Below are 24,824 nucleotides of genomic sequence, written 5' to 3' on the forward strand. Positions count from 1 at the left end.
TTTATAATGTTGCATACTTCACGCTGTGTAGAAAAATTGGACATTAACATTTATTGTCAAGTGCGTCATGCTAAAGGGGGCATTTTTGGGTTGCAGACGGTCAGGTTTGCAGTGATAGCCGTCCCCTTGCCACGACCAGCCTTTTCTTTCTTGTTTTCTACACTTTCCCTTCCCTTCTTTCCGTGCTTTTCCGCACATTACCTCCTTCACTGGAATGACAGATACTGACACGATGGAGCTCAACCTGACTGGACTGCTTGGTTGTGTAAAGTGTGAAAATCTGGTGTGAGACAATCGCGTATACAGAGTGGACGATGAGTGTTTGGACAGCGACACAATTTTCTGTTGTTTTGGCTCTGTACTCCAGCACATTGGATTTGAGATGAAGCAGTGAATATGAGGTTGAAGTTCAGACTGTCAGCTCTAATTTGGGGGTATTTGCATCCGCATCGGGTTATTCGTGTAAGAATTACACCCTTTTTTATATGTAGTCCCCCCCCCCCATTTTAGCAAGCGAAACTGCTGGCTTCCTTCGTGTCAGATTAACTGTGAAAATGCTTGGGTCCAAGTCCCAATTTTCTCAAAACAACCCTTTCAGGAGGAGAAAAATGTTTTTCAGTGGGGAGAAAGGTCCTTCATATCAATGCAACAGCACTATAATTACCGACAAATGTGTGCTGTAACATCACATCACTGTAAACCAAACAGGAAGCGTAAAAACCCGCTGTTCTTTTTCCTGAAAATCATTTTATGGCTGATATAACATGTTGACAAAACTCTATGTTGAAATGTTTTGCTGTCTTTATTTTCTCTTGTGGCAAGAAAGCCTAAATGTGGGACAGTTACACAAACCTTTGGGATCCTCGCCCACTCAAAGTCAGGGTTTCTTCCACAAAAGTTCCTACTTCTTAATGGTAAATTGCAAGTGTTTTAATTGAGTCAGTCACGGCAACTGTCAGTCAAGTTTTTTCAGATCAGTCAGTGATGAATAATTTAAAACTTTAAGCATAATATACATTATTTGAATACAAGTATGTGGATACCCCTTGGTCTGGGGCTGTTTTTCATAGTTTGGGCAAGGACCCTTTGTTCCAGTGAAGGCAAATCTTAATGCTACAGCAAACAATCACATTATAGACAATTCTGTGCTTCCCCAACTGTTTGGGGAAGGCCCGTTTCTGTTTCAGGATGACACAAAGCGAAGTCCATGAAGATCAATTGGAAAGTCAACTGCGAGCCAGGCCTAATCAGTGCCTGACCTCACGAAAGCTCTTCTGGCTGAAGGGAAGCAAATCCCTGCAGCAATGCTCCAACATCTAGTATAAATCCTTCCCAGAAGAGCTGTTATAACAGCAAAAGAAGGACCAACTCCATATTAATGCCCATAATTTTGTACGAGGTGTCCACATACTTTTGGCCATGTAGTGTATATCGGATTTTGAGGTCCCTGACACCAAGGCTTATTTTTTCTTAATTGTGACTGAACGTCAACGGGGTGGACATAACCGCTGTACAGTGATTAATATTCACACCAACATCTCATTGACAGTACCCCGTGGCCATCTCATATCATCTATAAATAAATAGGGTTTGGTTTAGCTCATGGGTGGAAGCCCTGCTGGGAACCCATCGTTGCTGGTGAAAGAGCAGTCGAGGTGCCAGAAGGGGGCGCTCTTCTGCACAGTGACGAGATATTAAAGTGACCTTAGGCTAACACCCTGATTCTTACCATAAATGACAGCAGATACTTAATGTCCACATTGATTCAGAGATTAAAGTGTTAGTTCACTTCCAGTCATATATAAACACACATGCATACATGCCCACAAGCACGCACGCACACATGTACTCTTAGTGAGATAAAGTGCGATAGCTATATATATATATAGTGAATTTAAAATAGAATATTTCCTGTCCTAATGGCTATTGTAAGGCAAGAGCTAATGGACCAATAGATACAATGCTGTTTTAATAGCTCTGCGGCTCATCAAGAATGTTCATGCTGAATGAACAACAGTGCGGTATCTCAGGGGCTGGAAACCAATGAACATAACAACCCCTGATTTCAGACAAAGTATGGATGAGGGTTTTTTTGGCATAACTGCGACATAAAATTTATATTTTATGCGCTATGATGTGTATTTCACTTAAGAAGAGCTTCACATCTGGACAAACCTGATGCCTGATGCTAGGTAGCTCAGTATCAGTAAAAGCACTGGTTCCTAAACTTGTTCCAGGAGATCGCCCGTCCTGTAGGTTTACACTCCAGCCTTAACCTAGCACACCTCATTCAACAGCTAGAGATCACATTGAGCTGGTAATTAGTAGAATCAGCACTCATTGCTGCAAGGTCATGCTGTCCTCCGTTTGAAGTCGCTGCCTCTTTTAGGACATAAGGCGCACATAGACTTGAGTCAGAGGAAGACTCTTCAGGTGCTGCTCACCAGATGGAATTGCAGGAGCCCAATCGAACCAGCTGGCAGCTAGTTACATTACATTACATTTTTTGTATTTCTACATAATGTCTATTTATACAGCTGAGTCAGTGCAGTTGAAGTACCTTGCTCAAGGATACCACTGGTGTGTCCTACCTGGTTACAAGGCCAGTTCCTTAACTATTATATTATACTACCAGCCTGTAAAGCTCTGGCCAGTGCACTCGCGTGGTCCAGATTAGAAACCAGACCGTAGAGACCGTCCACGCATAAGCGTAGTTTTTTTACAGGGTGAGCCACCCAACACCAACACCAACTGCATTTGTATACTATTTTTACTGTTACAGGAAAGGAACATGTGCAGGTCAACCAGTCCAAATTACCTAAACAACCTGTGCCATGCGTTACATCTTTATGGCAGTTTGTCTGCTAATCCGACAGTCCCCACATGGGCATGTTCTGCAATAATTATCACTTGTGCAGCTGGGCACTCGTTGAAAATATCAGGTTATATGCTTGTCCAAAATGATGTGACAGCTGTTCCCTTTCTGAGGCAAGAGCCAACAGCTGTCCAGACCCAAACTCTGGAGTCCTAACCGCGAATCCGTCCCGCTGGCCTTGTTACAAAAACCCGCTAATGTGGCGCAACAGGTTGATAAACTTGCTCAGGAAATAAATGCATTTCTCGGTTGGTGGAAGATCGAAGTGAATTATAGCGTTTCATGCTGTGTGCTTTGACCTTTTGTTTAGTGCTTGCTTGGAAATACATTTTTTTAAATCGCTCATAAATAAAGGATGAATAAATACAATTAAACATGTTCCTACTGTGTGTGTGTCTGTGTGTGTGTGTGTGTGGGGGGGGGGGGGGGGGCTTTTAATAGTAAAAATGTGGAGCCTTGCTGCAACATGGGGATGGGATGGGATGGGATGGGGTGGGGTGGGGTGGGGGTGGGAGGGGGGCAGCCCCTCCGTAATTTCCTCATCATTGTTCCGGGGTAACTTCAGGCACAGCAGCCTGAGTCAGGCGTGTGGCCACCCAACGCAGCACAGATTCACATACATGCCTGCTTATTGCCATCGGTCTACAGGCCTCTGCTGGAGTTCCTTACTGACATGTGTTTGCACTTCTAAGCTACAGTTCCAAAATAGTCAGACGCACACACACACACGCGCACATGCGCACAAACGCACACGCACACACACACTCACACACACTCACGCACACAAACTCACACACTCTCGCAAGGGAAACATAATCACAAAGGAAACAAATGCATTATGGGAGTTCATTGTCAGCAAGCTGAACTTCAATAGAACAACCCTTTTCATATATATAATATTTATTTATATTATTGCATTCATACAATGATAACAATGAAAGACAACAAATTTCTGTATGTATATTGTACCTGAAGGGCTTGTTAATAGGTTTCAATTTGTATAGATTGCAATTATTAATTGCATCTATTTTTTACAAGTCAGACATTGTGATCTAAATGTATTTTAAATAGGCTTTTTGTTCCGGAAAATGCTTATTTATCTGATAAATATTTTAATGATCATTACAATGACTCATTTATGGTGCTAACATAAGACTGTTTGCTTAATGAAAAGATGCAAAATGCCAACCGAGAATAGCTTCACAATTACAGATAGCAATTTAAAAAAAGAATAATAGAAGAAGAAAAGAACAGTAATTATATGTTCTAAAAAAATCGATCGTATGTTTTAGCGATCTTCTCTCCATACGGTTCAGACTGGCATTCCTTCGGAACTCTGGCATTGTGGTTGGACGATGGCAGTCCCCGTGCTGGCTGCCCAGTCCGGCCCGCGGTCCACATCGAGAGACCGGACTGTCGTGCTCAAAATGAGCGCTGAAACTGAAGGCCCAAAGCGAGTCGATAGACCTGCAGGGAGGTTGGAGGCGCAGGGGGCCAATGCCGAAAATGGAAAAAAGAAAAAAAAGAGAGAGAGAAACAGTGGGTTAAAGGGGCTTGGTGACATTTCAGGAACCGATTGAGGATGGAGCTCTTAGAAAACAGCGTTGTTTAGAAAGAGTGCCTGCTGGCTCTGGTATTTCAACGGGGCCCTCTGGAAGCATTGATTATGCTCTCTCCCTCCTGGAGCTCTTTCAGTTCTTCCCCTGTTCCTGTGGAGCGGCCCGCCCGCGGCCTTGCGCTAGCAGCTCAGCCCCTGCCCCCCCCCCCGTAACCCCGCTGACCCTCTTCGACACGTGTAGAATTACCCGAGCTCTCGTTTGAGCTCTCCGGCCATTGCTGCCATGTTTATTCATGAGCTTGCCAAAGGCTCGCTTCTTAACGAGGGAATGCTAAATACACATATCCCCCCCCGTCAGCGGGGAAGGCTAATCCAGTGCGCTGCGAGTTCGCGCGTTCGCTCTCTCTCTCTCCCTCCGTAAAAAAGAATAATTTGCGAGAGAGATGCTTGTTTTATTCATGTGACAAATTGAGACAAAAACTCCGAGATGAGCTCGTTTTAAGTTCCGCTGCTGGGCCGTGACCTCGTTAACCGGGTCGCTGGCGCACGCAGGCTCGCACGCCATTAGCGAGGGCTGCCGAAAGCCCGCGGTGTCAGCCTCGTTGTCTGAGACTCCGCCCTGATGCTCTCTGATTGTTGTTTCATCTCGTTGTCTGAGACTCCGTCTGATGCTCTGATTTTTGTTACGCCTCGTTGTCTGAGACTCCGTCTGATGCTCTGATTGCTGTTTCGCCTTGTTGTCTGAGACTCCATCTGATGCTCTGTGATTGCTGTTACACCTTGGTGTCTGAGACTCCGTCTGATGCTCTCTGATTGCTGTTACGCCTCGTTGTCTGAGACTCCGTCTGATGCTCTCTGATTGTTGTTTCGCCTCGTTGTCTGAGACTCCGTCTGATGCTCTGATTGCTGTTACGCCTTGGTGTCTGAGACTCCGTCTGATGCTCTGATTGCTGTTACGCCTCGTTGTCTGAGACTCCGTCTGATGCTCTCTGATTGCTGTTACGCCTCGTTGTCTGAGACTCCGTCTGATGCTCTGATTGCTGTTACGCCTCGGTGTCTGAGACTCCGTCTGATGCTCTCTGATTGCTGTTTCGTCTCGTTGTCTGAGACTCCGTCTGATGCTCTCTGATTGCTGTTTCGCCTCGGTGTCTGAGACTCCGTCTGATGCTCTCTGATTGTTGTTTCGCCTCGTTGTCTGAGACTCCGTCTGATGCTCTGAACGCCTCGTTGTCTGAGACTCCGTCTGATTCTCCGATTGCTGTTTCGTCTTGTTGTCTGAGACTCCGTCTGATGCTCTCTGATTGCTGTTTCGCCTCGTTGTCTGAGACTCCGTCTGATGCTCTCTGATTGTTGTTTCACCTCATTGTCTGAGACTCTGTCTGATGCTCTGATTGCTGTTACGCCTTGTTGTCTGAGACTCCGTCTGATGCTCTGATTGCTGTTACGCCGGTGCCCAAGGTCTGTCTGTCAACAATGTCGGGATCTCTGTGATTTTTTGAGCTGATGCGACAGAGACTTGCTGCAGTCACGCAGCTCAGTCTTTCAGTGGAATCTTTCTACTGTGTCCCTACTTTGTGCTTGTATTTTTCCCCGTATGGGAAGATACAATTATAAAACGAGAGAAAAGAAGCTCTGCTTCGGAGGAGAGCACTGGCCTGTCTGTGCTCTCCCAAATCACCAGGATGCTGCAGCAGTGTGACAGGCTTACAAATAAAACTGGGCATGCCACAAAGGGAGAAAAAAAGTGGGATAAAAATTGTTTTGAAAAAAAATTGTGGTGTCCTTCCCTTCAACTACGAAAAATATTGAAAATTATTTGTCCCTGAACAATTTCTGTTCGCAGTTTGCTCGCAGTTCTCCAAAGGAGTCTACGCCATAATCGGACTGTACGACAAGACGACGGTGAACATGCTGATGTCTTTCTGCGGCGCTCTGCACGTCTGCTTCGTCACGCCCAGCTTCCCCATCGAAACGTCCAATCAGTTCGTGATCCAGCTCCGGCCCGACCTGCAGGATGCGCTGGTCAGCGTCATTGAGCACTACAAGTGGACCAAGTTTGTGTACATGTACAGCACTGACTCTGGTAAGCTGCGTTTATCTACATGTATTTAACATTGTAGCATAGTGGCTGTGTGTGTGTGTGTGTGTGTGCGTGCGTGTGTGTGTTTGTGTGTGTGAGTGTATGCATCTGTGGGTCTGTGTGTGGTACTTTCCTGACTCAGGAGGAGAACAATGTCGAGCGAAAGGTGAGCTGTCTCGCTGTGCCTTCACAGCAATTGAGCTGCAGCCTTCCCATAATGCCACTTTTGACATGCTGTGACAAGCGTGGTGGGTGGTGGAATGTCTCCACCAAGTGACGTGCTTTCTTTCTGTGGTGAATGTGCTTTCTGGATGAACACATCGAGCTTGCCTGACGGGTGATGGAGACAGTGGTGAAGACGCACCGTCAGGCTTTATGTGTCTTGCTGGACCACCTGGTGCGTAGACTGGGATGTGAAAGTTATTAGCTTACCCCCAGGATATACCCATAATCCCCCTGAGACCCAGCAGAATCTTTTTTTTGGCATAACACTAGTAGCTTGCATGACAAAAACATGTTTTGGTCAAAATATATTTCAAAAACGTTATGTGTTATTTTTATATCCTCTGCACGAAGTGACAGGTTTCAGCATATCAGAATACCTGGTTCTTGCAATTAAGACCAGAGACTCATGTCCCCTACAGGGGACAAGAATGAACGGCTGGGTCTTTAGAGGATGTGCCTCTGTAACCGTAATCACAGCTGGGCACGTAATTACAGTCCCTCGGGGGTTATTTTTAACGCTTAGAGAAGCCATTTGTTTTTCAGTGGGTTGGAGGGCTTTCTTGATATCAGCGTTGCGCTTGCGATTAAAATGGCAACAAACACTCTCAGAAAAAAAGGGTTCTTTGGCTTGTCTCCATAGGGGAGCCATTTTTAGTTCTTTATGGAGCCCTAATGGTAGTGTGACAGTTGTGAAAGCTCCCAGATTGGACCATTATGCCTGAGAAAGCACCCTTGAACTAGATAGGGTTCCTCTATGGAGACACAGAGGAGCCTTTTGGAACCCATTCTTCTAAGAGTGTAGTACCTCCGGGTAATATTAGAGAGTTCAGTTCAGTTACATTTATTTGGTTAGCTCAAACACTTAAATGGAAAAATGTATAATTAAATGAATTTATTTTTTTTACACAACTTGCAACCTCTTGCTGGAGACATACTTTAACTGAAGCATTTGATGTCGACCACATTTATTGCTAAAGGACACGTTAGCAGTAGCGTAGAGAGGATTCAGTCTCATGAAACTTTGGTCCAGAGTCCAGCTCTCTCTCTCTGTCTCTCTCTGTCTCTCTCTGTCCGCTCCGAATGCAGCAGTGCTCCTAGCTGGGCTCAGACGTGACCGCAAGGAGCCATAGATCAGAGCGGGGACGGGTATAATCTCTGCGCCAGACTCAGGGGAGCGTGTGTTTCGCACATTGGCCCGGCCACTTTGCTCCCCGTTACTCTCTTAAATTGAGTTATTCCTGCACTTTTGTGCTCATGCTGATGATTTGAGGAGCCCGGCGCTTCGTATCTAAGCACAAGAAAGTGGGGTCATCCTTCACCGATGTCTTTCCCCTGAAATACACACACGAATACAGACACACACACACACACACGCACGCATGCGCACGCACACACATGCACACTTTCCATTGGAGCACATAGCGCCTTACGTTACCTTCCCTCTGTGTGTCTGTTTCCACAACTCTTTTGCTTGCACACCTCTCACTTCAAATGTATTAATCCTGCTTGTTATTTTGACACGTACACAAAACATTATTACAGCACCATTATTATTATTATTAGTAGCAGTAATGAATTACATCACACCGCCAGGTTTAAATGTGCAGGACTGCGAGTGGACCTTGTAGTGTGTGTGGAATCATGTGCAAGGTTCTCTGCCTGGACTGTGGGAATAAAATATAATTTAAACAAAGAGTTTTGGACTCTTTAGGTTACAACTTATAAATATATAAAAAGAAAATGAACAATTACAATAGTTAACAATTCTTAACTGTATGTAAGGTAGAATAGAAATAATGCTACTTTTAATGGGACTTACAGTACTAGTGCTCATTCATTGCTTCATTAAGGAAACACACTGTGTGGAGTCGCTGTGGCTACGCTATGCTCTCTCTCTTCTCACTGTAACTGTCTTCAGGTGCATTGCCGCCAGTAACCAGAGTTAACAACAGTCCTTTGCTCACATGGGACAAGAAGCTCACTGCATGACACACGAGTATTAGGAAGGCGAGGGGGGGGGCTTGGGAGCGTCCTGTTCCCTTGGGTCTCCTGGCATCCTCAAGTGATCTGTATTAGTCATGAGAAAGTTGTGAAGTGAACTGACTGCATTTCTATCACTTAATTCACAGAAATCTGCTCCACAGCACATGTCATAACTGAAGGGGCTCTCTATATATAGCAAACCTTCAGTATACTGAAAAGGTCTCTGTGGATTAAAAATTAAGACCTGGATTCAATCCATAGAAACAGTAACTTTGATTTATTAATAAAACCATGTGTTTTCAGATAAACCCAGTAAAGCAAGTTCAAAAAATACTAAAAAGAAATATAAGACATGCATTTAGTCGTGAGTCTAAGTAAAATGCAAATGATAATTTAATCCAGGCGATGTCAAGAGGAGGAGCAGATCACTCTGACACGTCTCATTGAGGTTACATCGAGAGCCTTCTCCAATCATCAAAATTACAGTACTTTCATTGGCTGCTCTCCTCTACGCCCTTAGCCAATCAGAGCGCCGCTGCCGCCACATTCTGAGGGCCTCTTGTTTATGAAGGTTGTTTGTCTGGAGCGGTCTGCTTGGGGGCAGCAACATGGCGTAAATGGCGAGGGAACTGCAGTTGTGAGTTAGGAGTCGCAGGTCCCAATTCCCAGGTGGGGCCACTGCCATTGTGCCCTCAAGCCAGGTACTAAACCTGAATTGCGACCGTAAAGCATACGGCTGTATAAATAGATTGTGTGTAAAAAAAATAAAAATAAAATGTACGCTGCGTGAGTAGCTATCTCTGTCTCCTTAATGGTCAAAGTAGCCTCTGTATCTCACTACAGTTCCCCACTCTCTGATTTGTGTCAGCAGCTGTCTTTGCAGAGACTGTAGAGTTGATGAGCACTCTCTAAAACCTTAATTTCTCAGTTGTGGGTCAGCCCTGCAATAGAATTTATGTGGGTTGTGATATTTAGTTTCACATTTAATCTATTTAAATCAAATTAAATACTGCACTTTTAACAACGTTATTAAGGAGTGACCAGTAACTTTAATAAACCACTATTTCAAGCAAGTGACCTTGCCTCACCTTTCCTTTGCGTTATATGGTGAATCTTTCCCTTTAATGCATTAACAATGCCGATTTCTGGTTTTGTGTTTAAATGTAATGATTGAAGATACAAAATTATGAGAGCCTCTGTATAACAAACTGCAGTTTCTCTTTCTCTCTCTTCAAGCTGAGCTCCCTCCAAAAACCTTCTGTTTGAATTTCCCAAAATATTCGGAGCGGATGATGCGCATTGTTCCTGCGTCTGATATGTAAATCAGACCAGGGAAAAGATCAACATGTATATTTATAACACTCCATTTCCATTCGGGTTCTAATTGCCATTTTATTTTTCTCCCCCCCCCCCACCCCCCTTGGAACGGAGCTTGTACTCCGTTTGGAGGAATGGTGTTGAGGAACCGTGATGTAAGGCTCTGAGTCATCGCCCCAGGACGCGCGCGCTCGCATTCTGTTTGGAAATAAAAATAAGGCTGCGCTCAGCCGCGCTCCGCTAATGCCTCCTAGCGCAGCGGCGCAGGATTTGCGCACCGTTCCCTCCTCCGCTTAAATGCACTCTCTAATGAAAATCACAACGGCCTCAAATTATGCGTATTTCATGATGACAATCATTGTAATGAATGCAAAGCACGGATAAATGTTCCGGCGTAAATCACGAACGAGGGAGTGCGGCAATCTCTTAGCGTGATGGCTAACCAATAATTCACGGCAACATAATAACCCCTATGACGAATGGTTAACAAGCTCTGTCACTGAGCCACAAACGCAATACGATGTTATAAGTAATAAGGAGATAATTGTGGACTAATAGGGCAATAACTTCCAGAATCCCTGGAATCGCTCATAAATTCAGGACCTCCTGACTCCCAGCGGCGTCCCGGGTTCAGTGGTGGCGTGCGCGGGTATCGTTCTCACGGTTTCTCTCTGCGCCACGGCGGCCAGGCTGGGCTGATGGGGCATATCTGCGTGAGGCGTGCACGTTCCTCTGCCCAATGACCCCTGTCCCAGGACGGCTTGCAAGTTGAGGCTTTGTCAGGTAGGTGTAAATCTGAAAGCTTGTTTGTTTGTTCCTGAACAGCCTCGTTTCAAGGACCAATGCGGCCTCTTTGAAGTTCTAGTTTAGATTCGGCTCGTTTACTCTCCTGTTTTTTTTTTAACCCGGGAGGTAATTTGCTGCTCCCCTGTTTTGTCTGCTGTCAGACATCCCCACTGCCTTTCCAAAGCCTAGGACGCCTTTAGGCCTCGCACCGCGGAGGCCTGAGGAGCAGAGGCTGATGGGTAATTAGCCCGTAATTGCTTGTTGTTCTTGTCAGGAAAGGCGTAGCCTGCTGCTTATTTCTGGAGACGCCTGTTGCACGGAGACGTGCGCCTGCACGAGCCCTGCACTGAGAAGAGGCTCCAGTCTGTACGTGGCTGTTGTGTGAATTTCGCCTTTAGTCAGAACCACATAACAAAGGCTTGTAAGATGAGGGGTGATGCAGCTCCTGTGTAAGCATTGACTGTCATTTTCTATGTGTTTCTAACTGGGACTGGTGGGGGGAAAAAAAAAAACAACAAAAATCTAGATTTTGTGATGGTACGCTTGTCAGAATTCACACATTTCCAGTCCTGTTACCCCGGTGCTGCACTCCCCTGCCTGATCAAATAAGAAAAGCCACGATCACATGCCACATAAGTGACAATTAAATAGAAATGTAGGTGAAATGTAGAGCTTTGCTGTGCTTGAAATGAGGCTTATCGACCATCTGACAGTGACTGAGAATAGGAGCTGATGTGTAGATGTCTGATAGTTATGTTTTATGGGTTCAGTGAAGAACTTTGGGAAAGGACTGTGGTGAAAAGGCCTTCTCTGAAATGCAGAAATGGACCTTTGCTTCCTTACTATGCCGTTTTATACATTGTGTGCTGTAGGCACTGTTGTGATTGGTAGTCTTTTTTACTTATGCTTTTCTGACAGCCTAATTTGTTCTGCGTGTAATAATAATGACTGTAAGTTACGTTACATTGCAATCACTTACCAGATGCCCTCATCTAGAGAAACTGTACATCTGTAAAGAACATCAGTGTTACTCTCCAGAATAAAAAAGTGCAATATTACTGAGAAAGCACAGAAGGCCCAGTTTGTATTGTAAACAAAAAATACCAAAACACAGCTAGCCTACACCTAAAACACTACTATCCGTAAACATATCCAAAAGAAAGCCATAGGATACCTGAAGAGGTTCAGGTGAGCCAAGGATACAGTCTAAACCTGTGGGTCCTCATTTGGCGTTGAAGGATTGGTAGGGATTCTGCAGTCCTGACTGCTTATTCCACCACCGGAGGACTGGAACAGGCAGGGGACATGACTAGGATGTGCAGGGTCACAGGGGGGGATGTGCCAAGCACCCAGAGCAGGGGGGAGGCGGGCAGTTCGAGGCCTGGAGGGCCGGTGTGTGTGCAGGTTTTTGTTTCCACCAATTACCCTGGCTAATTACCTGTATACACCAACACTGGTTCTTATATTACATCACAGTAAAATATTTCATACAAGGACACAACAACTGTCTTCGTCTGTTGTTCGTGTGCTTTTCAAGAAATGCAGCTAAATTGTCAGATGGTGTGAATATAAGGACAAATTAAGTATTTAAGTCTAGAAGTTGGCATGAAAAGAACAACAGAGTGGTCTTGCTGCTGAGGCAACACTACGGATACAGGAGTTTGAACGCCTGGTCCAGATGTTTTTTTCTTCCCCTCATCAATTTCCTAAAGCATTATTATTTATTTTATTAACAAATTGATTGTATTATTATTATTATTATTAGTAGTAGTAGTAGTAGTAGTACATTCCATATCACTTGTACAGTTTTCTAAATGTGTGTAATATAGATAAAGTTCTGTTCTGAAGTTATTATAACAGTAACATGTCAGAGGATTCGTAATGATGTCATCACACATTATCGGCACTGTGCTTTCTGCTCTCCCAGTGCGCTCGTTAACGGGCGTACATTTACTGCTCCCAAGCTCTGTTATTATATCTCACGCTATATTATTATATATTACATTTTTAATATGCTTGAAGTGTGCTCCTTTGCCCTTCTTTCAGGAGATCCACACATGGCCTATATTACACTTTCCATCAGCCACACGGCTGTGTGTTTGCCAGAGAGACTCAGGTTAAATGGCCCCCGCTCAAAGGAAGAACTGCTGCGTCAGACCGTGGATTTGAACCAACGACCCGCTAGTTAGAGCTCGAGATCCCAAAACGCCATGGCTGCGCTCTCTCCTGTCTTTCTTCCAGCGCTAAATAATGTGTGTTTAACGCTGCTTGCCAGGAATTTTCTTCAGAATGTGAGGATAAAGCACATCAGAAGAGAAAAATGAGTTTGGAGAACACACCCAGGGGTGTAGGCTGTTGTTTATTTTTCTTTTCTTTTCTTCTTTTTTTTTTGTCAAATCTTTACTGCTTAAAGACTGGCAATGTGTGATGCGGTTTTGAGAAAGAAAGAGGATCAAAGATGAGGGTCTTCTACTTTTGCAGAATTCTCCATAAACTAAACCAGTCCTGATGGACAACAGATATTCAAAACTAACTGTCACCACAAAGCTAACATGATCATCATAAACTTGATACACTTTCATGTTTTGTCATAGTTATTTATTTATCTATTTATTTTTTTGCTGTTTAAGTTGAAACAGTGAATATTCTGTAGAGCGAGGCACACCTTCAAGGAAGGTCCACAAGAAGGTCCACCATCGCTCACTGATCACCTGACAACACTTTCAAGTGTGGAGGTTTTGATGTTTAAATTTTAAAAGAGTGTTAAGGAACGAATAAGGCATTGCAGGAGCCTGCTGCCTTATTTACATTAGAGGGCTCTCTAGCGATTTCCCTTCATGTTCACACATTAGCGTAAAACTTAATAGGATTTTTACGCCTTCAAAACAATTTTCAGATTTCACAACCTGTTATTTTCCCTGCAGTTTGCCTTGTATGTATGATCATTTATAATTTCATTTTTCTTTTAAAGGAAGATATTTGTTTGAATTATCATGGTGATGCCTATCTCATGGGTGGGGCTTTGTGTGTGATCGCTGTTCATCGTGCCATTTTGGTAAAGAATAGGCTCAAAATGGTTCCTGTCTGGTCTTACCCACCTGCTCTGGTTACCTCTGTCCACCACCCTCATCCTCGCCAGAGCTGCTCCTGCCTCTCTGTGCGAGAACAGAGAACCGGTGTCGTCAGAGAGTGTCCATTATCCGAAAGTCGCCAGTGTGGGTGCAGGTTTTTGTTCTTGCCGAGCACCATGACACCTGATTCTACTTATAAAGGTCTTGATTGAAGACCATGATCAGTTAATTAGTAGAATCAGGTGTCGTAGTGCTGGGCTGAAACACCTGCACCCACACCGGCCCTTTTCAGATAAGATTGGACACCCCTGATGTAGAGCCATCTATCTGACATTTTAAGCTACATTTATTGACAGCCAGACACATGAACGATGACCAAACACTGTTCTGGTGTCCTTATATGGAAATATTTACTGTGCTCTAATTTACAAGTGAACAAGTGTTGGTGTATCCTGCCGATTAGCTTGCTGAGCCTGGGTAATTGGTGGAAACAAAAACCTGCATACACACCAGCTCAGAATTGCTCACCACTCACTTGGAGTCCGATTTATAGTGTACAGTCTTTAGCCAAAACCACACCCACGCCATCCAAAACTATACATATGGATTTATCCATGATTTATTTCTGTATGGAACCGGAGCAGTGTGCGGACTGGGTTAAAAATGTGTTGTTTTACCCCGTGCTGGGTTAAAAATGTGCCGTTTTACCCCGTGCTTTTCACTGTCACGCTAACGCTTTGACCCGAACGGCTCCCCCCTGTCTTGTCGCAATCCGTTTTCAATCTCTCTCCCGTCTCCTCTTTGCCCCCCCCACCCCCCTGTGCAGGACTGACGGTGATGCAGCGGGTTCTGGACGCGGCGGCGGAGAAGAGCTGGCTGGTTACCTCCGTGAACCTGGAGACGCTGACGGAGGTGGCGCTCCTCAAGTTCTTCCAGGAGCTGGACAAGAAGAAGGAGGGAAAAATCATCATCGACTGTGAGCTCGAGAGGCTCACCACCATCCTCAAATCGGTAGATGCAGACCCTAATGTTTGTACTCACACACACTCTGACACATATGCACACACGCACACACACACTCACACACGCACAAAAATACAGACAAAACACGCATATCACAGTAAGATATTCTGCGTTCTCACGGAGTATATATGGTCCCTTTCAGATTCCTGTGTACTCTGTAAGAGTTGAATTGACACTGAACATTTTACTGTGTATATTTGTATGTTTGGATATGGATCATTATTCAACAGGGAAAACAGTTATTTGAGGGATGATGGAGAGGGGAATCTGCATTGCACTCTGCATGCCAGAACCTCCCAGACAGGTTCGATTATACAGTATTTAGCTCTGGTGATTGTGGAGGTCATGGAAGGTGTTTGACTTCATCCTGGTGTTCATGAAACCACTCTTGGATTCATTTACCAGTGTATATATGAGTGTTATTATCTTTGAATATGGGGATATCATGAGGGAACAATGTTCGCACCGTAGGGTACAGTATATGTAGTTTTGTGAAATGGTTTCATATTACTTGGCCGTTATATGACAATGAAGAGCAATCACTGGACCCAATTACTCCCACGCTGCCCATACCATTACAGAGCCACCACCATTTTAACTGCTGGCAACGTATGACGACTCATCAGACTGTATCACCGTTTCCATTGGTCAGCGGTCCAGGTTTGGGCTGCAGGTTGTGTATTTTTTTGCATTAGCCTTGGGTATTAGCGGTTTCCCAGCAGCAGCCCTGCTGTCATAGCAGCATTGGTTCAGTTCTTTGGTAATGTGTGAGATTGTAGTTTTGAGCTGTTTACTGTAGCAACTATCCTGTTAAATGTCCGTCTGTCCCTGGTGATGTGACCGCGGTTCCTGTTCGCTGACGCCGCTTGTTTGTGTGTGGCATATGTTGTCATAATTTTCCACATCTGTTCCCCACGCCACAGTAAATAATTTTGCAGTTTTTGCTGAGGCACCTGAAATTTAGTCACTGTTTTGCCTTTTTGGAAGCCTGTTAGCTGCCTCATATTGGAAACTGAAAATCAAATTGTTCTGATGATTTTCAGGGAGAGAGAGAATTAAAAATGTGTATTTATACTCCTGGGCATTTACTAAGATAGTGTACACTGATTTGACCAAAAGGTTACTTGCATGGTCATGGACAGCCAGCTGTCTGGGGTTGCGGTCATTGTGTCAATTTTCACCAATGAACATCGAACACAGGATGGGGAAATTTTGCAGTGTACAGTAAGTGAAGTCATTAATCACTTAGACCTTGCGATAAACTTTTTTCACATTTTTGTTCAAAAACATTTTGCACATTTTGTGAAATTAAAGACGTAGTGTGAACCACTTGGATCTGCAAACTGTTGTGAAAAGCGCATTAAAAGAATGATTTCGGCAGCAGGTGCAGACAGCACTAAGCACTGTGCGGTCCTCCCTGGGTTGGAAGTCCTTGGATTGGCTGCTCGGTTACACTCCGTTCCCTTTTGCTCTCGTGTTGTTTGTTCTGACCCAGCCTGGGGCTCGCCGTCAGGACGGACCTCTCGTCGGGGTCACTGTTAATAACAGGCGCCCTCGTCCGCCGCCCCGCCCCCAACCGGCGCGTCGCCCCGAGTGTGCGGGAGGAATGTGCCCCGCGTGGGAAATGTCGGCCTCACTCGACCCCCCCGTACCCCCCCACCCATGTTTCAGAGACATTATGCGATCTGAGCTCTGAGGACTGTTTTTATTCAGAGTCACATTGCGGTCTCTTCGTCCCTCTCTCCCTCCCTCAGCGATCGTGCGGTTTCGTGTGCTCGCTGGAGCTTTCGGAAGGAAACACGGGTCGTCCTTCTATCCTCTCGCTCCTGGGTCACGCCGTGTTACTGTTTTATGTCACAGATGCGCTTCCTGAATATTAAGGGACATTCCCATGAGCAATCCCGTGTTTTTCTGGCTGTTTAAATGTGCACAGTACGTGCCTGAAATTTTCTGTGCCCCGTACATACTGCAGATGTGCTCACTTTGTGGTTCTCGTACAGTACTGCAGTACATGTACATAATAATATGGTTGCACTTCCACTAAGGTTGATCTCCTGATTTAGAAATGCTATTAGCAGTGAATGGGGGAACTCAATACATAAAAAGAAATGTGTAGTGCCCGCATGATTTATGCGTGGCAGGCATTTTGCACCAGAACACACACCACACATCAGCTGAAATGTGGAAGGTGGGAATTATGAAGCCATTTGTATTGGGGGGTGGGGTGCGGAGGCCAGATTGAATGAGCCATTTTCCAAATTTTACCATAACATAGGGATGCACCCTCCCTTCTGCCATTGGATCTGTCATGGTAACACAGAATCAGGACTCCATTTTAACTTCAGGTAATGAGCAATACTCGTTAAATGGAAAATTATGTTCTTTTATGTGATATAATGAGTGCTCAGAGAAACACGTTTTACAAAAGTGTTTAACATTTTTTTCAATAAAGATATGTCACAATTATAATTATATAAGTATAATAGTATAATAATATAGTTATTAAATAATAATTACACATAATAATATAGTAATCCACACACTTTAAGTAGCTGCATGTAGGTATTTGTGATCTACTGTACATTTATACCAATTCAACAATGTTTCTTGAGAGGAAGGAGCAGTGTGTGTTTGTGTTTGTTTATAAAATTACACAGGATAGTGTGTCTGCACAGCTGTGGCAAACTGTGAAGGAAAGAGAGACAAGGAGAGAAATTAATTAGTTCTGCATATCACTCATGAGAAGTGGATTCCCGGCTATACTGGTAACATGGCTTAGCAGTTTGAGAGACGCACTGTCAGTAATGTTTGTGATTAAGTGAGTCAAATTGAGAGAAGTATCAGGCTAGTTTTCTTTCTATAATGAAACGGACCTTTGCAATGATGAGACACGTAAAATGCAATTTAACACCTGTCTTCACTCCTCTTTTCCAGATTGCGTCCCAGGGGAGGAATCTGAAAAGCAATCATTACATTCTAGCAAACCTGGTAAGGCGAACGTGCGCTTCTGTTTATGCAATGCTTTCCGAAAGCCACAAGATGCTGTCTCATAGGCTGTGATAGGCTCTGAGAACTCTGCTAGATTTCTCATCTCAATGAGACTAACCTGGTTAAATAATGGTTAAATAAATACAAGAATAATAATAAAAATGAATTACACATAACAAAAAAAAAAAAACTTTACCATAAAAAATGGTACCAAAATTAAATCAGCTGAGGCATTCAAAAAAAAGCTTAAAGGGGATCAGAAGATGTTTCTCTCATTAGTGACTGGAGATCATTCAGAAGGTCCGGGTTAACAAGACGCACTTTTTTAGGCAGTTATCTTTGGTCTCAGAAGATGTGTAATTAGGGTTGCCACCCATCCTGGTTTTTTTGAGCGACTGTCCCGGAAAATTAATATTCTTTCCCGGGACACGAATTGTCCTGGTTCTTTTGTGAAAATGTACTTCTAATTCAGAATTTAATCATTTCAAATTAAACCTCATTTGGTTTCCTTCTACTGCTATTCTGTTTTCTTCCTGGTTATGTTTATACATCCAATCCTGTGTCCGTAAATGGGTAAAAACGGGTAAAACAGCGACGATTGACCATGTCTATACTTTTATTTGATTGGTAGCAGAAATACGAAAGCTTATTGCCTAGCAACTGCCCGGGCTGATGGTCTGCCGCGTGCATCCACATCCACGATTCCACCGTGGCTTTAGTTGCTAGTTAGAGATAATGTTCTTTTTTTTTTAAACTTACTATTTATTTTGTCGGTTTTGTGAAATGGGGGGAGAGATGGACGAGGAGGACGACAAAACAAAATCGGACAAGCCACTAGCGTCAAAGAAAAAACGATTTACAACGTACAACTCAGACTGGGCGAAAAGAGAAAACTTTTCTGAATGGTTAAGGCCCACCCAAGGAAACCCGTTCTCCGCTACCTGTGTTTTGTGTCCAGCCAAACTTTCTGTTAAATATAATGGAAAAACAGCACTGGAAAATCATGCAAAAACAAAGAAGCACCAGAGTTTTGTATTAAGCAAATGCAAAAATCTAGCCAAAAATCTGTATTTAATGTAGAAAGGGACAGCAGCAGACAAAGGAGTCCAGAGTGAGTGCAACTATGTCAGGGAGTACGTCTGCGTCAGGACAAATATAGGTAAGAGAGGCAATAGGGAGTCCTACAACTGTTTACACAGTATATTTGCAAATATGGTTTCATCTCACCCCCCCCCCCCCCGAAAAAAAATTTTTGTCCGAGTGTCCTGGTTTTTCACAAATCAAAGGTGGCAACCCTATGTGTAATCAAAATAAAACAAGAAAAAAAATGTTCAAGGCTGAAAACTATCAGTTCAACTGTATCCATTAAAATATATTCATTAGAACACCACGTCCATATTTAAAATGGAATTAGTGGGTCACAGGTACGTTTTCGTTCATCAGTCACGGTGTCTCTGAGGAGCTCAATCACTTTGGGGCTGATTTTATTTTCCATATGGGTATGCTTTTCTAGTAAAGACATGTAGTAAAGACAATATAATGGAGTGCTTCGGAACCACCGTCTTTTTGATTAATCACTCAGCTTGTCCCTGTACCAAAGAGCACCTTCATATTTTTTATGAATATTTCCCCCATTGAATGATCGCATACAGCAACACTGCAATATTCTGACTTTATAAGCATAATCATGTGAATAAACGGGAACTAAACAAACGTCTCCAAGATTTGCTTTGTCAACATAATTTGTCTCTTGATACATTTAGTAGAAAACCATCGCTGAAATGAACGCTGGTGTTTTGCATAAATAAAGCTGAGTAAATAAGGAAACGGAAAGCCCTTGACAGAATTATCTTTAAATATGTTAGCTAAGTAGCCAGCTGGTAAATAATTAAATGGCCATTATCAATGCAAGTAATTAACTAGTTAATAATTCAGCTTACAGGCAAGGTAGCTTCAGTTAATGGCATTCACTGAGAGAGTATGGCATTCAGATATTTCACACATTTCCACATTGTCACAGATCTCAATAGTTTCCCCCCCCCCCCCCTCAGGAAACGCCAGACCTCATTTCCCAAACCATATTAAAATGCGGGTAAGACAGACTGCCGCACAATATATTGGTGCCGTGCCAACAGAAAAAAATAGTTCAGTGTGATTAAATGGAGCGAAGTAGTTTGATTTCTGGCCCAATAAGTTGATACATCACAGGCTGCCTTAACCCCATTTAAACTTGGAAGGACAGTGAAGGGGATATTCTTCTTGATTAATGACACAAAGACGCTGTGTCTCTGTGCTCTTGTCGCTGAAGATTTTGCCTGTCTCAGTGCTGAGACTTAGGGAAGCATTAAGAACGTGTTCTGATTTGTCAGACTTCTATGAATATTCATTAAGGGGTGGAGTCTGCGAAATCTCCCTGGTACATAGCAGGCTGCGTGTTCTGTTTCGTGGCTCGTGTTATCGGTTTCCAGCAGTTATTTTTTTAGCGGGAGCCAAAATACTCCATGAGAATCACGGCCGTCCTCGTGTGATCAAAGAAGGATCACTTTTAATACCGTGCCGCTCACCAAACGAAGGCGCGTAACAATGGCGAAGAGCTTTTGCAGATTGTGGCTAACACGGCTGGGTCTGATCCTCTGGCCAGCTTTGCTCCCGCTACCCAATGTACTCGATGACAAATCTCTCACAGCGGTAAAATCTGTGCCGCAGCTCACGCATCACCCGCCATCGCAGCCTCGCTCACAGCCTCAGCACGCAGGAGGCCAGAGACTCAAAAGTTCCTGCTTCTGAACAAAACAGAGAGGGAATCATTTATTTATTTGTTTTGACAAGCGTTTTTTTTTTTTTTTTGAAATGCTAATCGGGGATGGTCTCGCTGACCGTCGTTGGGTTGGCCCTGCGGAGACGGGCCCCGTGGCGTTTGACTGGCGGCAGCGATGCGGCTCAGTCAGTTCCGTCTGAGCTTTGCCTTCGTTTTTTCTTTTTCTTTTTTTTGTGCGATTGTGCAAAGCCTGGTTTCCATGGTTACACTCCGAGCATACAGTGTCCCGGTTCGCCAGCGCACAGATCACGGGATTCTGTCTGCTCATCTGAGAAATGTGTACTCTTGATTTAACAGGTACATTAGGGAAAAGAAAAGAGAGAGAAAGAGGGAGAGAGAGAGAGAGAGAGAACAGGACAGGAATGTGAACCTCACCCTCCCCAACTCTGTGGCATCTTGAAAGTGTGGTGATGGGAGCAGAGCTGTTGCGTTAGCACCCCCCCCCCCCCGCCCCCCACACAAATTTTTTTTATAAATAAATAAATAAAATTAATTAATTAACTAGAATAAAATATCTGTAGATTTGTAGATAAATGTGCAAGATTCTTTTGATAGTATCTCATAGCATAAACCACAGTACATATTATTATTATATATTCACCTGCCAATGTGGTATGAACTGTGAGCGAGAGACCAGGCCCGTGCTGTCTGTGGTGCGTAACCAGCCGCAGCACCACCCAAAACTGAAGCCTTTCGTTTGGCAATTGAGAATTATTTTTTCTTTTTGCTGAGTTCTGCAATCACAGAAAGTTATTCGGCACACTCACGTTGATTGAATGGTTTGATTGAATTGCTTTTCTCCCTTAAACTGGCTAAGTGTGTTTGATTCGGTCTGAGGAATTTCGTCATTCATGTCAATGAGTTCATGACCCATCTGTGGCATCCTGAGGATGTCCCAGGGAGGTTTCAAGGATGACTGCACACTGCCTTTCAGGCAAATGCCCCTAAATGCTGATAAGTATCATCAGAAATGAGTGATTTTATTTAATCCATGTCCTTCTGCTTCAGTGTTTTTAATACTTTAAAAGTGAGATTCAGAAGTGATGCTGTGGGCAGTACGGCCCAGTATTTGACTGGAGTGACATGGATGGTTTTTCAAGACCAAATTCACTTGTACAAAAATATAAATAAATAAATAAATACATAAAATCAGGCAAGGATATCTTGGCCTATACATAAACTGAAATTAAAATTGATTTTGGTTCCGAAAAATGAAATTGAATTTTGACACGCACTGCAAAAAAAAAAAAAAACGGGAGAAAAAACGAGTGGTGTAGACTGAAGAAACAGTCTATCGGGAATGTGAAGTAGGAAAACAGTTATTCACTGATTTATTGATGAGTGAAAGGTTGTTTCTACATGAAAAATATTGATTTAGGGTTAAAAATGAAATGAAGAGGCTTTCTCACGGGGTGTTCGTTGAGGGTGGGTCATTTTTGACCATGCGTGACGTGCAGACACGAGGAGGGTTAAAGTTGCATCCTGGCTGTACTGTCCAGTTGTTCCCTTATTAGGTCTGGCAGTGTGGTGCTGTGTGCTGTGTGTGCAGTGAATGCGTGGGTCTGTGTATTTGACTTCCTTGGGATTGTCTGAGGTCTGAGCTGTCTGGCTGCATGCTACGAGACCCCCCCACCAACCCCTCCATTCTCCCCCCCCTGCAGATATTCTCCTCATTTGTGGGTGGAAATAAGAGCAGGTAGCCACTCCTAACTGAAGACTCAAATCACTGCCGCCACTCTCTTGGCGAGATGGCGGAATCCGAGATTTCTCACATGGAGTGGAGACGTGTCGCGTTTCTTTAGTTTTCTTGCTTTTGAACTGGTTTTATCACATCTATAACTCCCTTTCTTGTGACTTTCGAAAGCCCAATTGCATTTGTAGGCCCTTCTCGTCTCCGTAAAAATGTCTGTTCCAGGGAGCTGGACGAAATGCCTTTTCTCTCTGTAGTCGTCCAGCTGAGTCGTGCAGTCAGTGCATCAAAAGGAGTACACTTCTTGCCACAGGCAGATTTCAGGTACTCCACGAACCAGAGCAATTGCTCTGGCACCGTGAGACGGGGCCGCCCTTGCTGATTGATTCCCTCCCTCCTCCATCTGTGAAGAGATAACTGATTTTGTGCCATGCTGCTGGGCCGCTAGCCCCAGCCAGCACTTGCGTAATCAGAATTCAATACCAGACCGGGAGGCGGGTAACTGTATGGAGACCTGGTGTAATAGCAGGACGGGGCTCCATGGCTGCTGCATATTTCATGTTTTTCTTGTAGATGCCTGATCTCACATTGCTGGGCTTTTCCTTTCTTGGTGACAGTGTCATACTTTCAATTTCATAAGAGTTTTTGGTATTTTTTATTGGTCTGTTTTTTGAATTATTACCCTTTGAAAGTCAAGGAGGATTTTATCTGGCTTAGTGTTTTGGGATAAATACAAATGAATAAAAATACGCCATGTCAAGTACATTTCTGATTGATTAATGACTTTGGTAGTTTGGTTGATTGAATGCATTTATGTGTCTCGTAGGGTTTTTTGGACATCGACCTGACGGAGTTTAAAAAAGGCGGAGCCAACGTGACGGGCTTCCAGCTGATGAACTACTCGGATCCTGCGGTGAGCCGGTCCATACAGGAGTGGCTGGATTTTGACAGCAAAGACCTCAAAATCCCCAAGAAGCGGCTGAAGGTATCTGGTCACACACATGGGGGGGTGGGCATTGGGGCTTGTAACCTAAAGGTTGTTGGACTCTGCTGTTGTACTATTGAGGAAGGTACTTAACCTGCATTGCTTTTGTATATATCAAGCTGTATAAATGCATACTATGTAAACAGGCAAAAAGAAAGTTGTGCTAGTCGATCTCGGTACAGAAAGGCATCTGCCAAATAAATGTAATGTAATGCAAAAGAGTGTCTGCTAAATGCCTGTAATGCAATGCAATGCAGGGATTCTGAAACCACGTTCTCATTCCCAACTCGTCAAATATTGCAGCTTGGACAAGGGCCCTTCTCATCACTATTCAACGCATTGGATAGACTTGGGCATCTTGGGTTGACGAGTGAGGTAGCCCATTGACTACTAGGCTACTGAATAAACTACGTCACCCAGCATGCATTAGCCTAGGTTTATGTTGATGTTTTTAAAATAATTTTCTGTGTAGCCTATAGTATTAAAATGAAATAATTTCTGGTATATTTTGGTATATGTGCATGTGATTTTAAGTAATTAAATTTGAATAGGTCACAATAGTATTGATTGTCTACAAATACAAGCTCCAAATTTGCGCTGAGGTCCAGGCTACCTGTCTGTCCATAGCGTCAAAATCCACCGAAGTGGTAATTCAATTCAATTGGCTACCTGACTCGTCAAACCAAGATGCCCAAGTCTATCCAATGCGTATAGTGATGAGAAGGGCCCTGGCCCAAGCTGCAATATTTGACGAGTTGGGAATGAGAACGTGTTCCAGAAACAGTCAAGCATTCAGAACAGAGCAAAAGGACAACAGCAGCTCAGCTATACTTTGACAAAAAACCATGATATTATTGCACACTATTTATTCTTTTTTTAAAAGCAGTGCCAGAGGGCATAATGACTCTCCTGTCTCTTTTAAAATGAGGGGTAAATAAGCATCCTCTAAGGAGAAGGAGCTTATATGGGGGGGGTCATTTTTGTCCAGTGCTGAAGAGAATAAGCTTATCTCAGCCCGTAATGTAAAGCTAGCAGATTTAACACACGGGGTCAGTGCCAGGCCGCTACCTTTGCACACTCGAACCAGGCACCTGGCCTGAACTGTTTCAGTACATCCAAGGCCTGTAAATGGGTAATATGAAAAAAATGTGAGCTCTGTAAATCTCTGTGAATTAAAGAGACTGCTGAAAAATGCATTACTGTGTCCTTAGAGCATTGGAAGCTGGCCAAAAAGCAGAAACCAAAGGGAAAAGCAAGCCTGCGGTTCATTTTTCCATCAAAAGAACAATTCGGGTTTAAACTGATCTGCTGGTTGAGTGCTTGAGGACAGTGACTCAGACAGAGTCATTTGCATGTTGGTAGCAGAACAGAAATAGAAATCCATGAATAACATCTATATGTCTCCACGAATATTGAATAAAACCG

At 43.8% G+C, this 24,824-nt stretch overlaps 1 protein-coding gene across 2 annotated transcripts in view; it reads left to right on the top strand.

Annotated features, from left to right (window-relative positions):
- The window catches only part of LOC135263638 (glutamate receptor 1-like), an 82,239-nt gene that overhangs the window by 9,177 nt on the left and 48,238 nt on the right, over positions 1 to 24,824 (top strand). For both annotated transcript variants that reach the window (XM_064351912.1, XM_064351911.1), the window contains exons 3-6: positions 6,277 to 6,516; positions 14,722 to 14,906; positions 17,853 to 17,906; positions 23,241 to 23,399. In XM_064351912.1, the coding sequence (XP_064207982.1) occupies positions 6,277 to 6,516; positions 14,722 to 14,906; positions 17,853 to 17,906; positions 23,241 to 23,399 (638 nt within the window). The remainder of the gene's footprint in view (positions 1 to 6,276; positions 6,517 to 14,721; positions 14,907 to 17,852; positions 17,907 to 23,240; positions 23,400 to 24,824) is intronic.

The sequence above is a fragment of the Anguilla rostrata genome, chromosome 9, assembly GCF_018555375.3.
Source record: "Anguilla rostrata isolate EN2019 chromosome 9, ASM1855537v3, whole genome shotgun sequence".
Taxonomy (NCBI): Eukaryota; Metazoa; Chordata; class Actinopteri; order Anguilliformes; family Anguillidae; genus Anguilla; species Anguilla rostrata.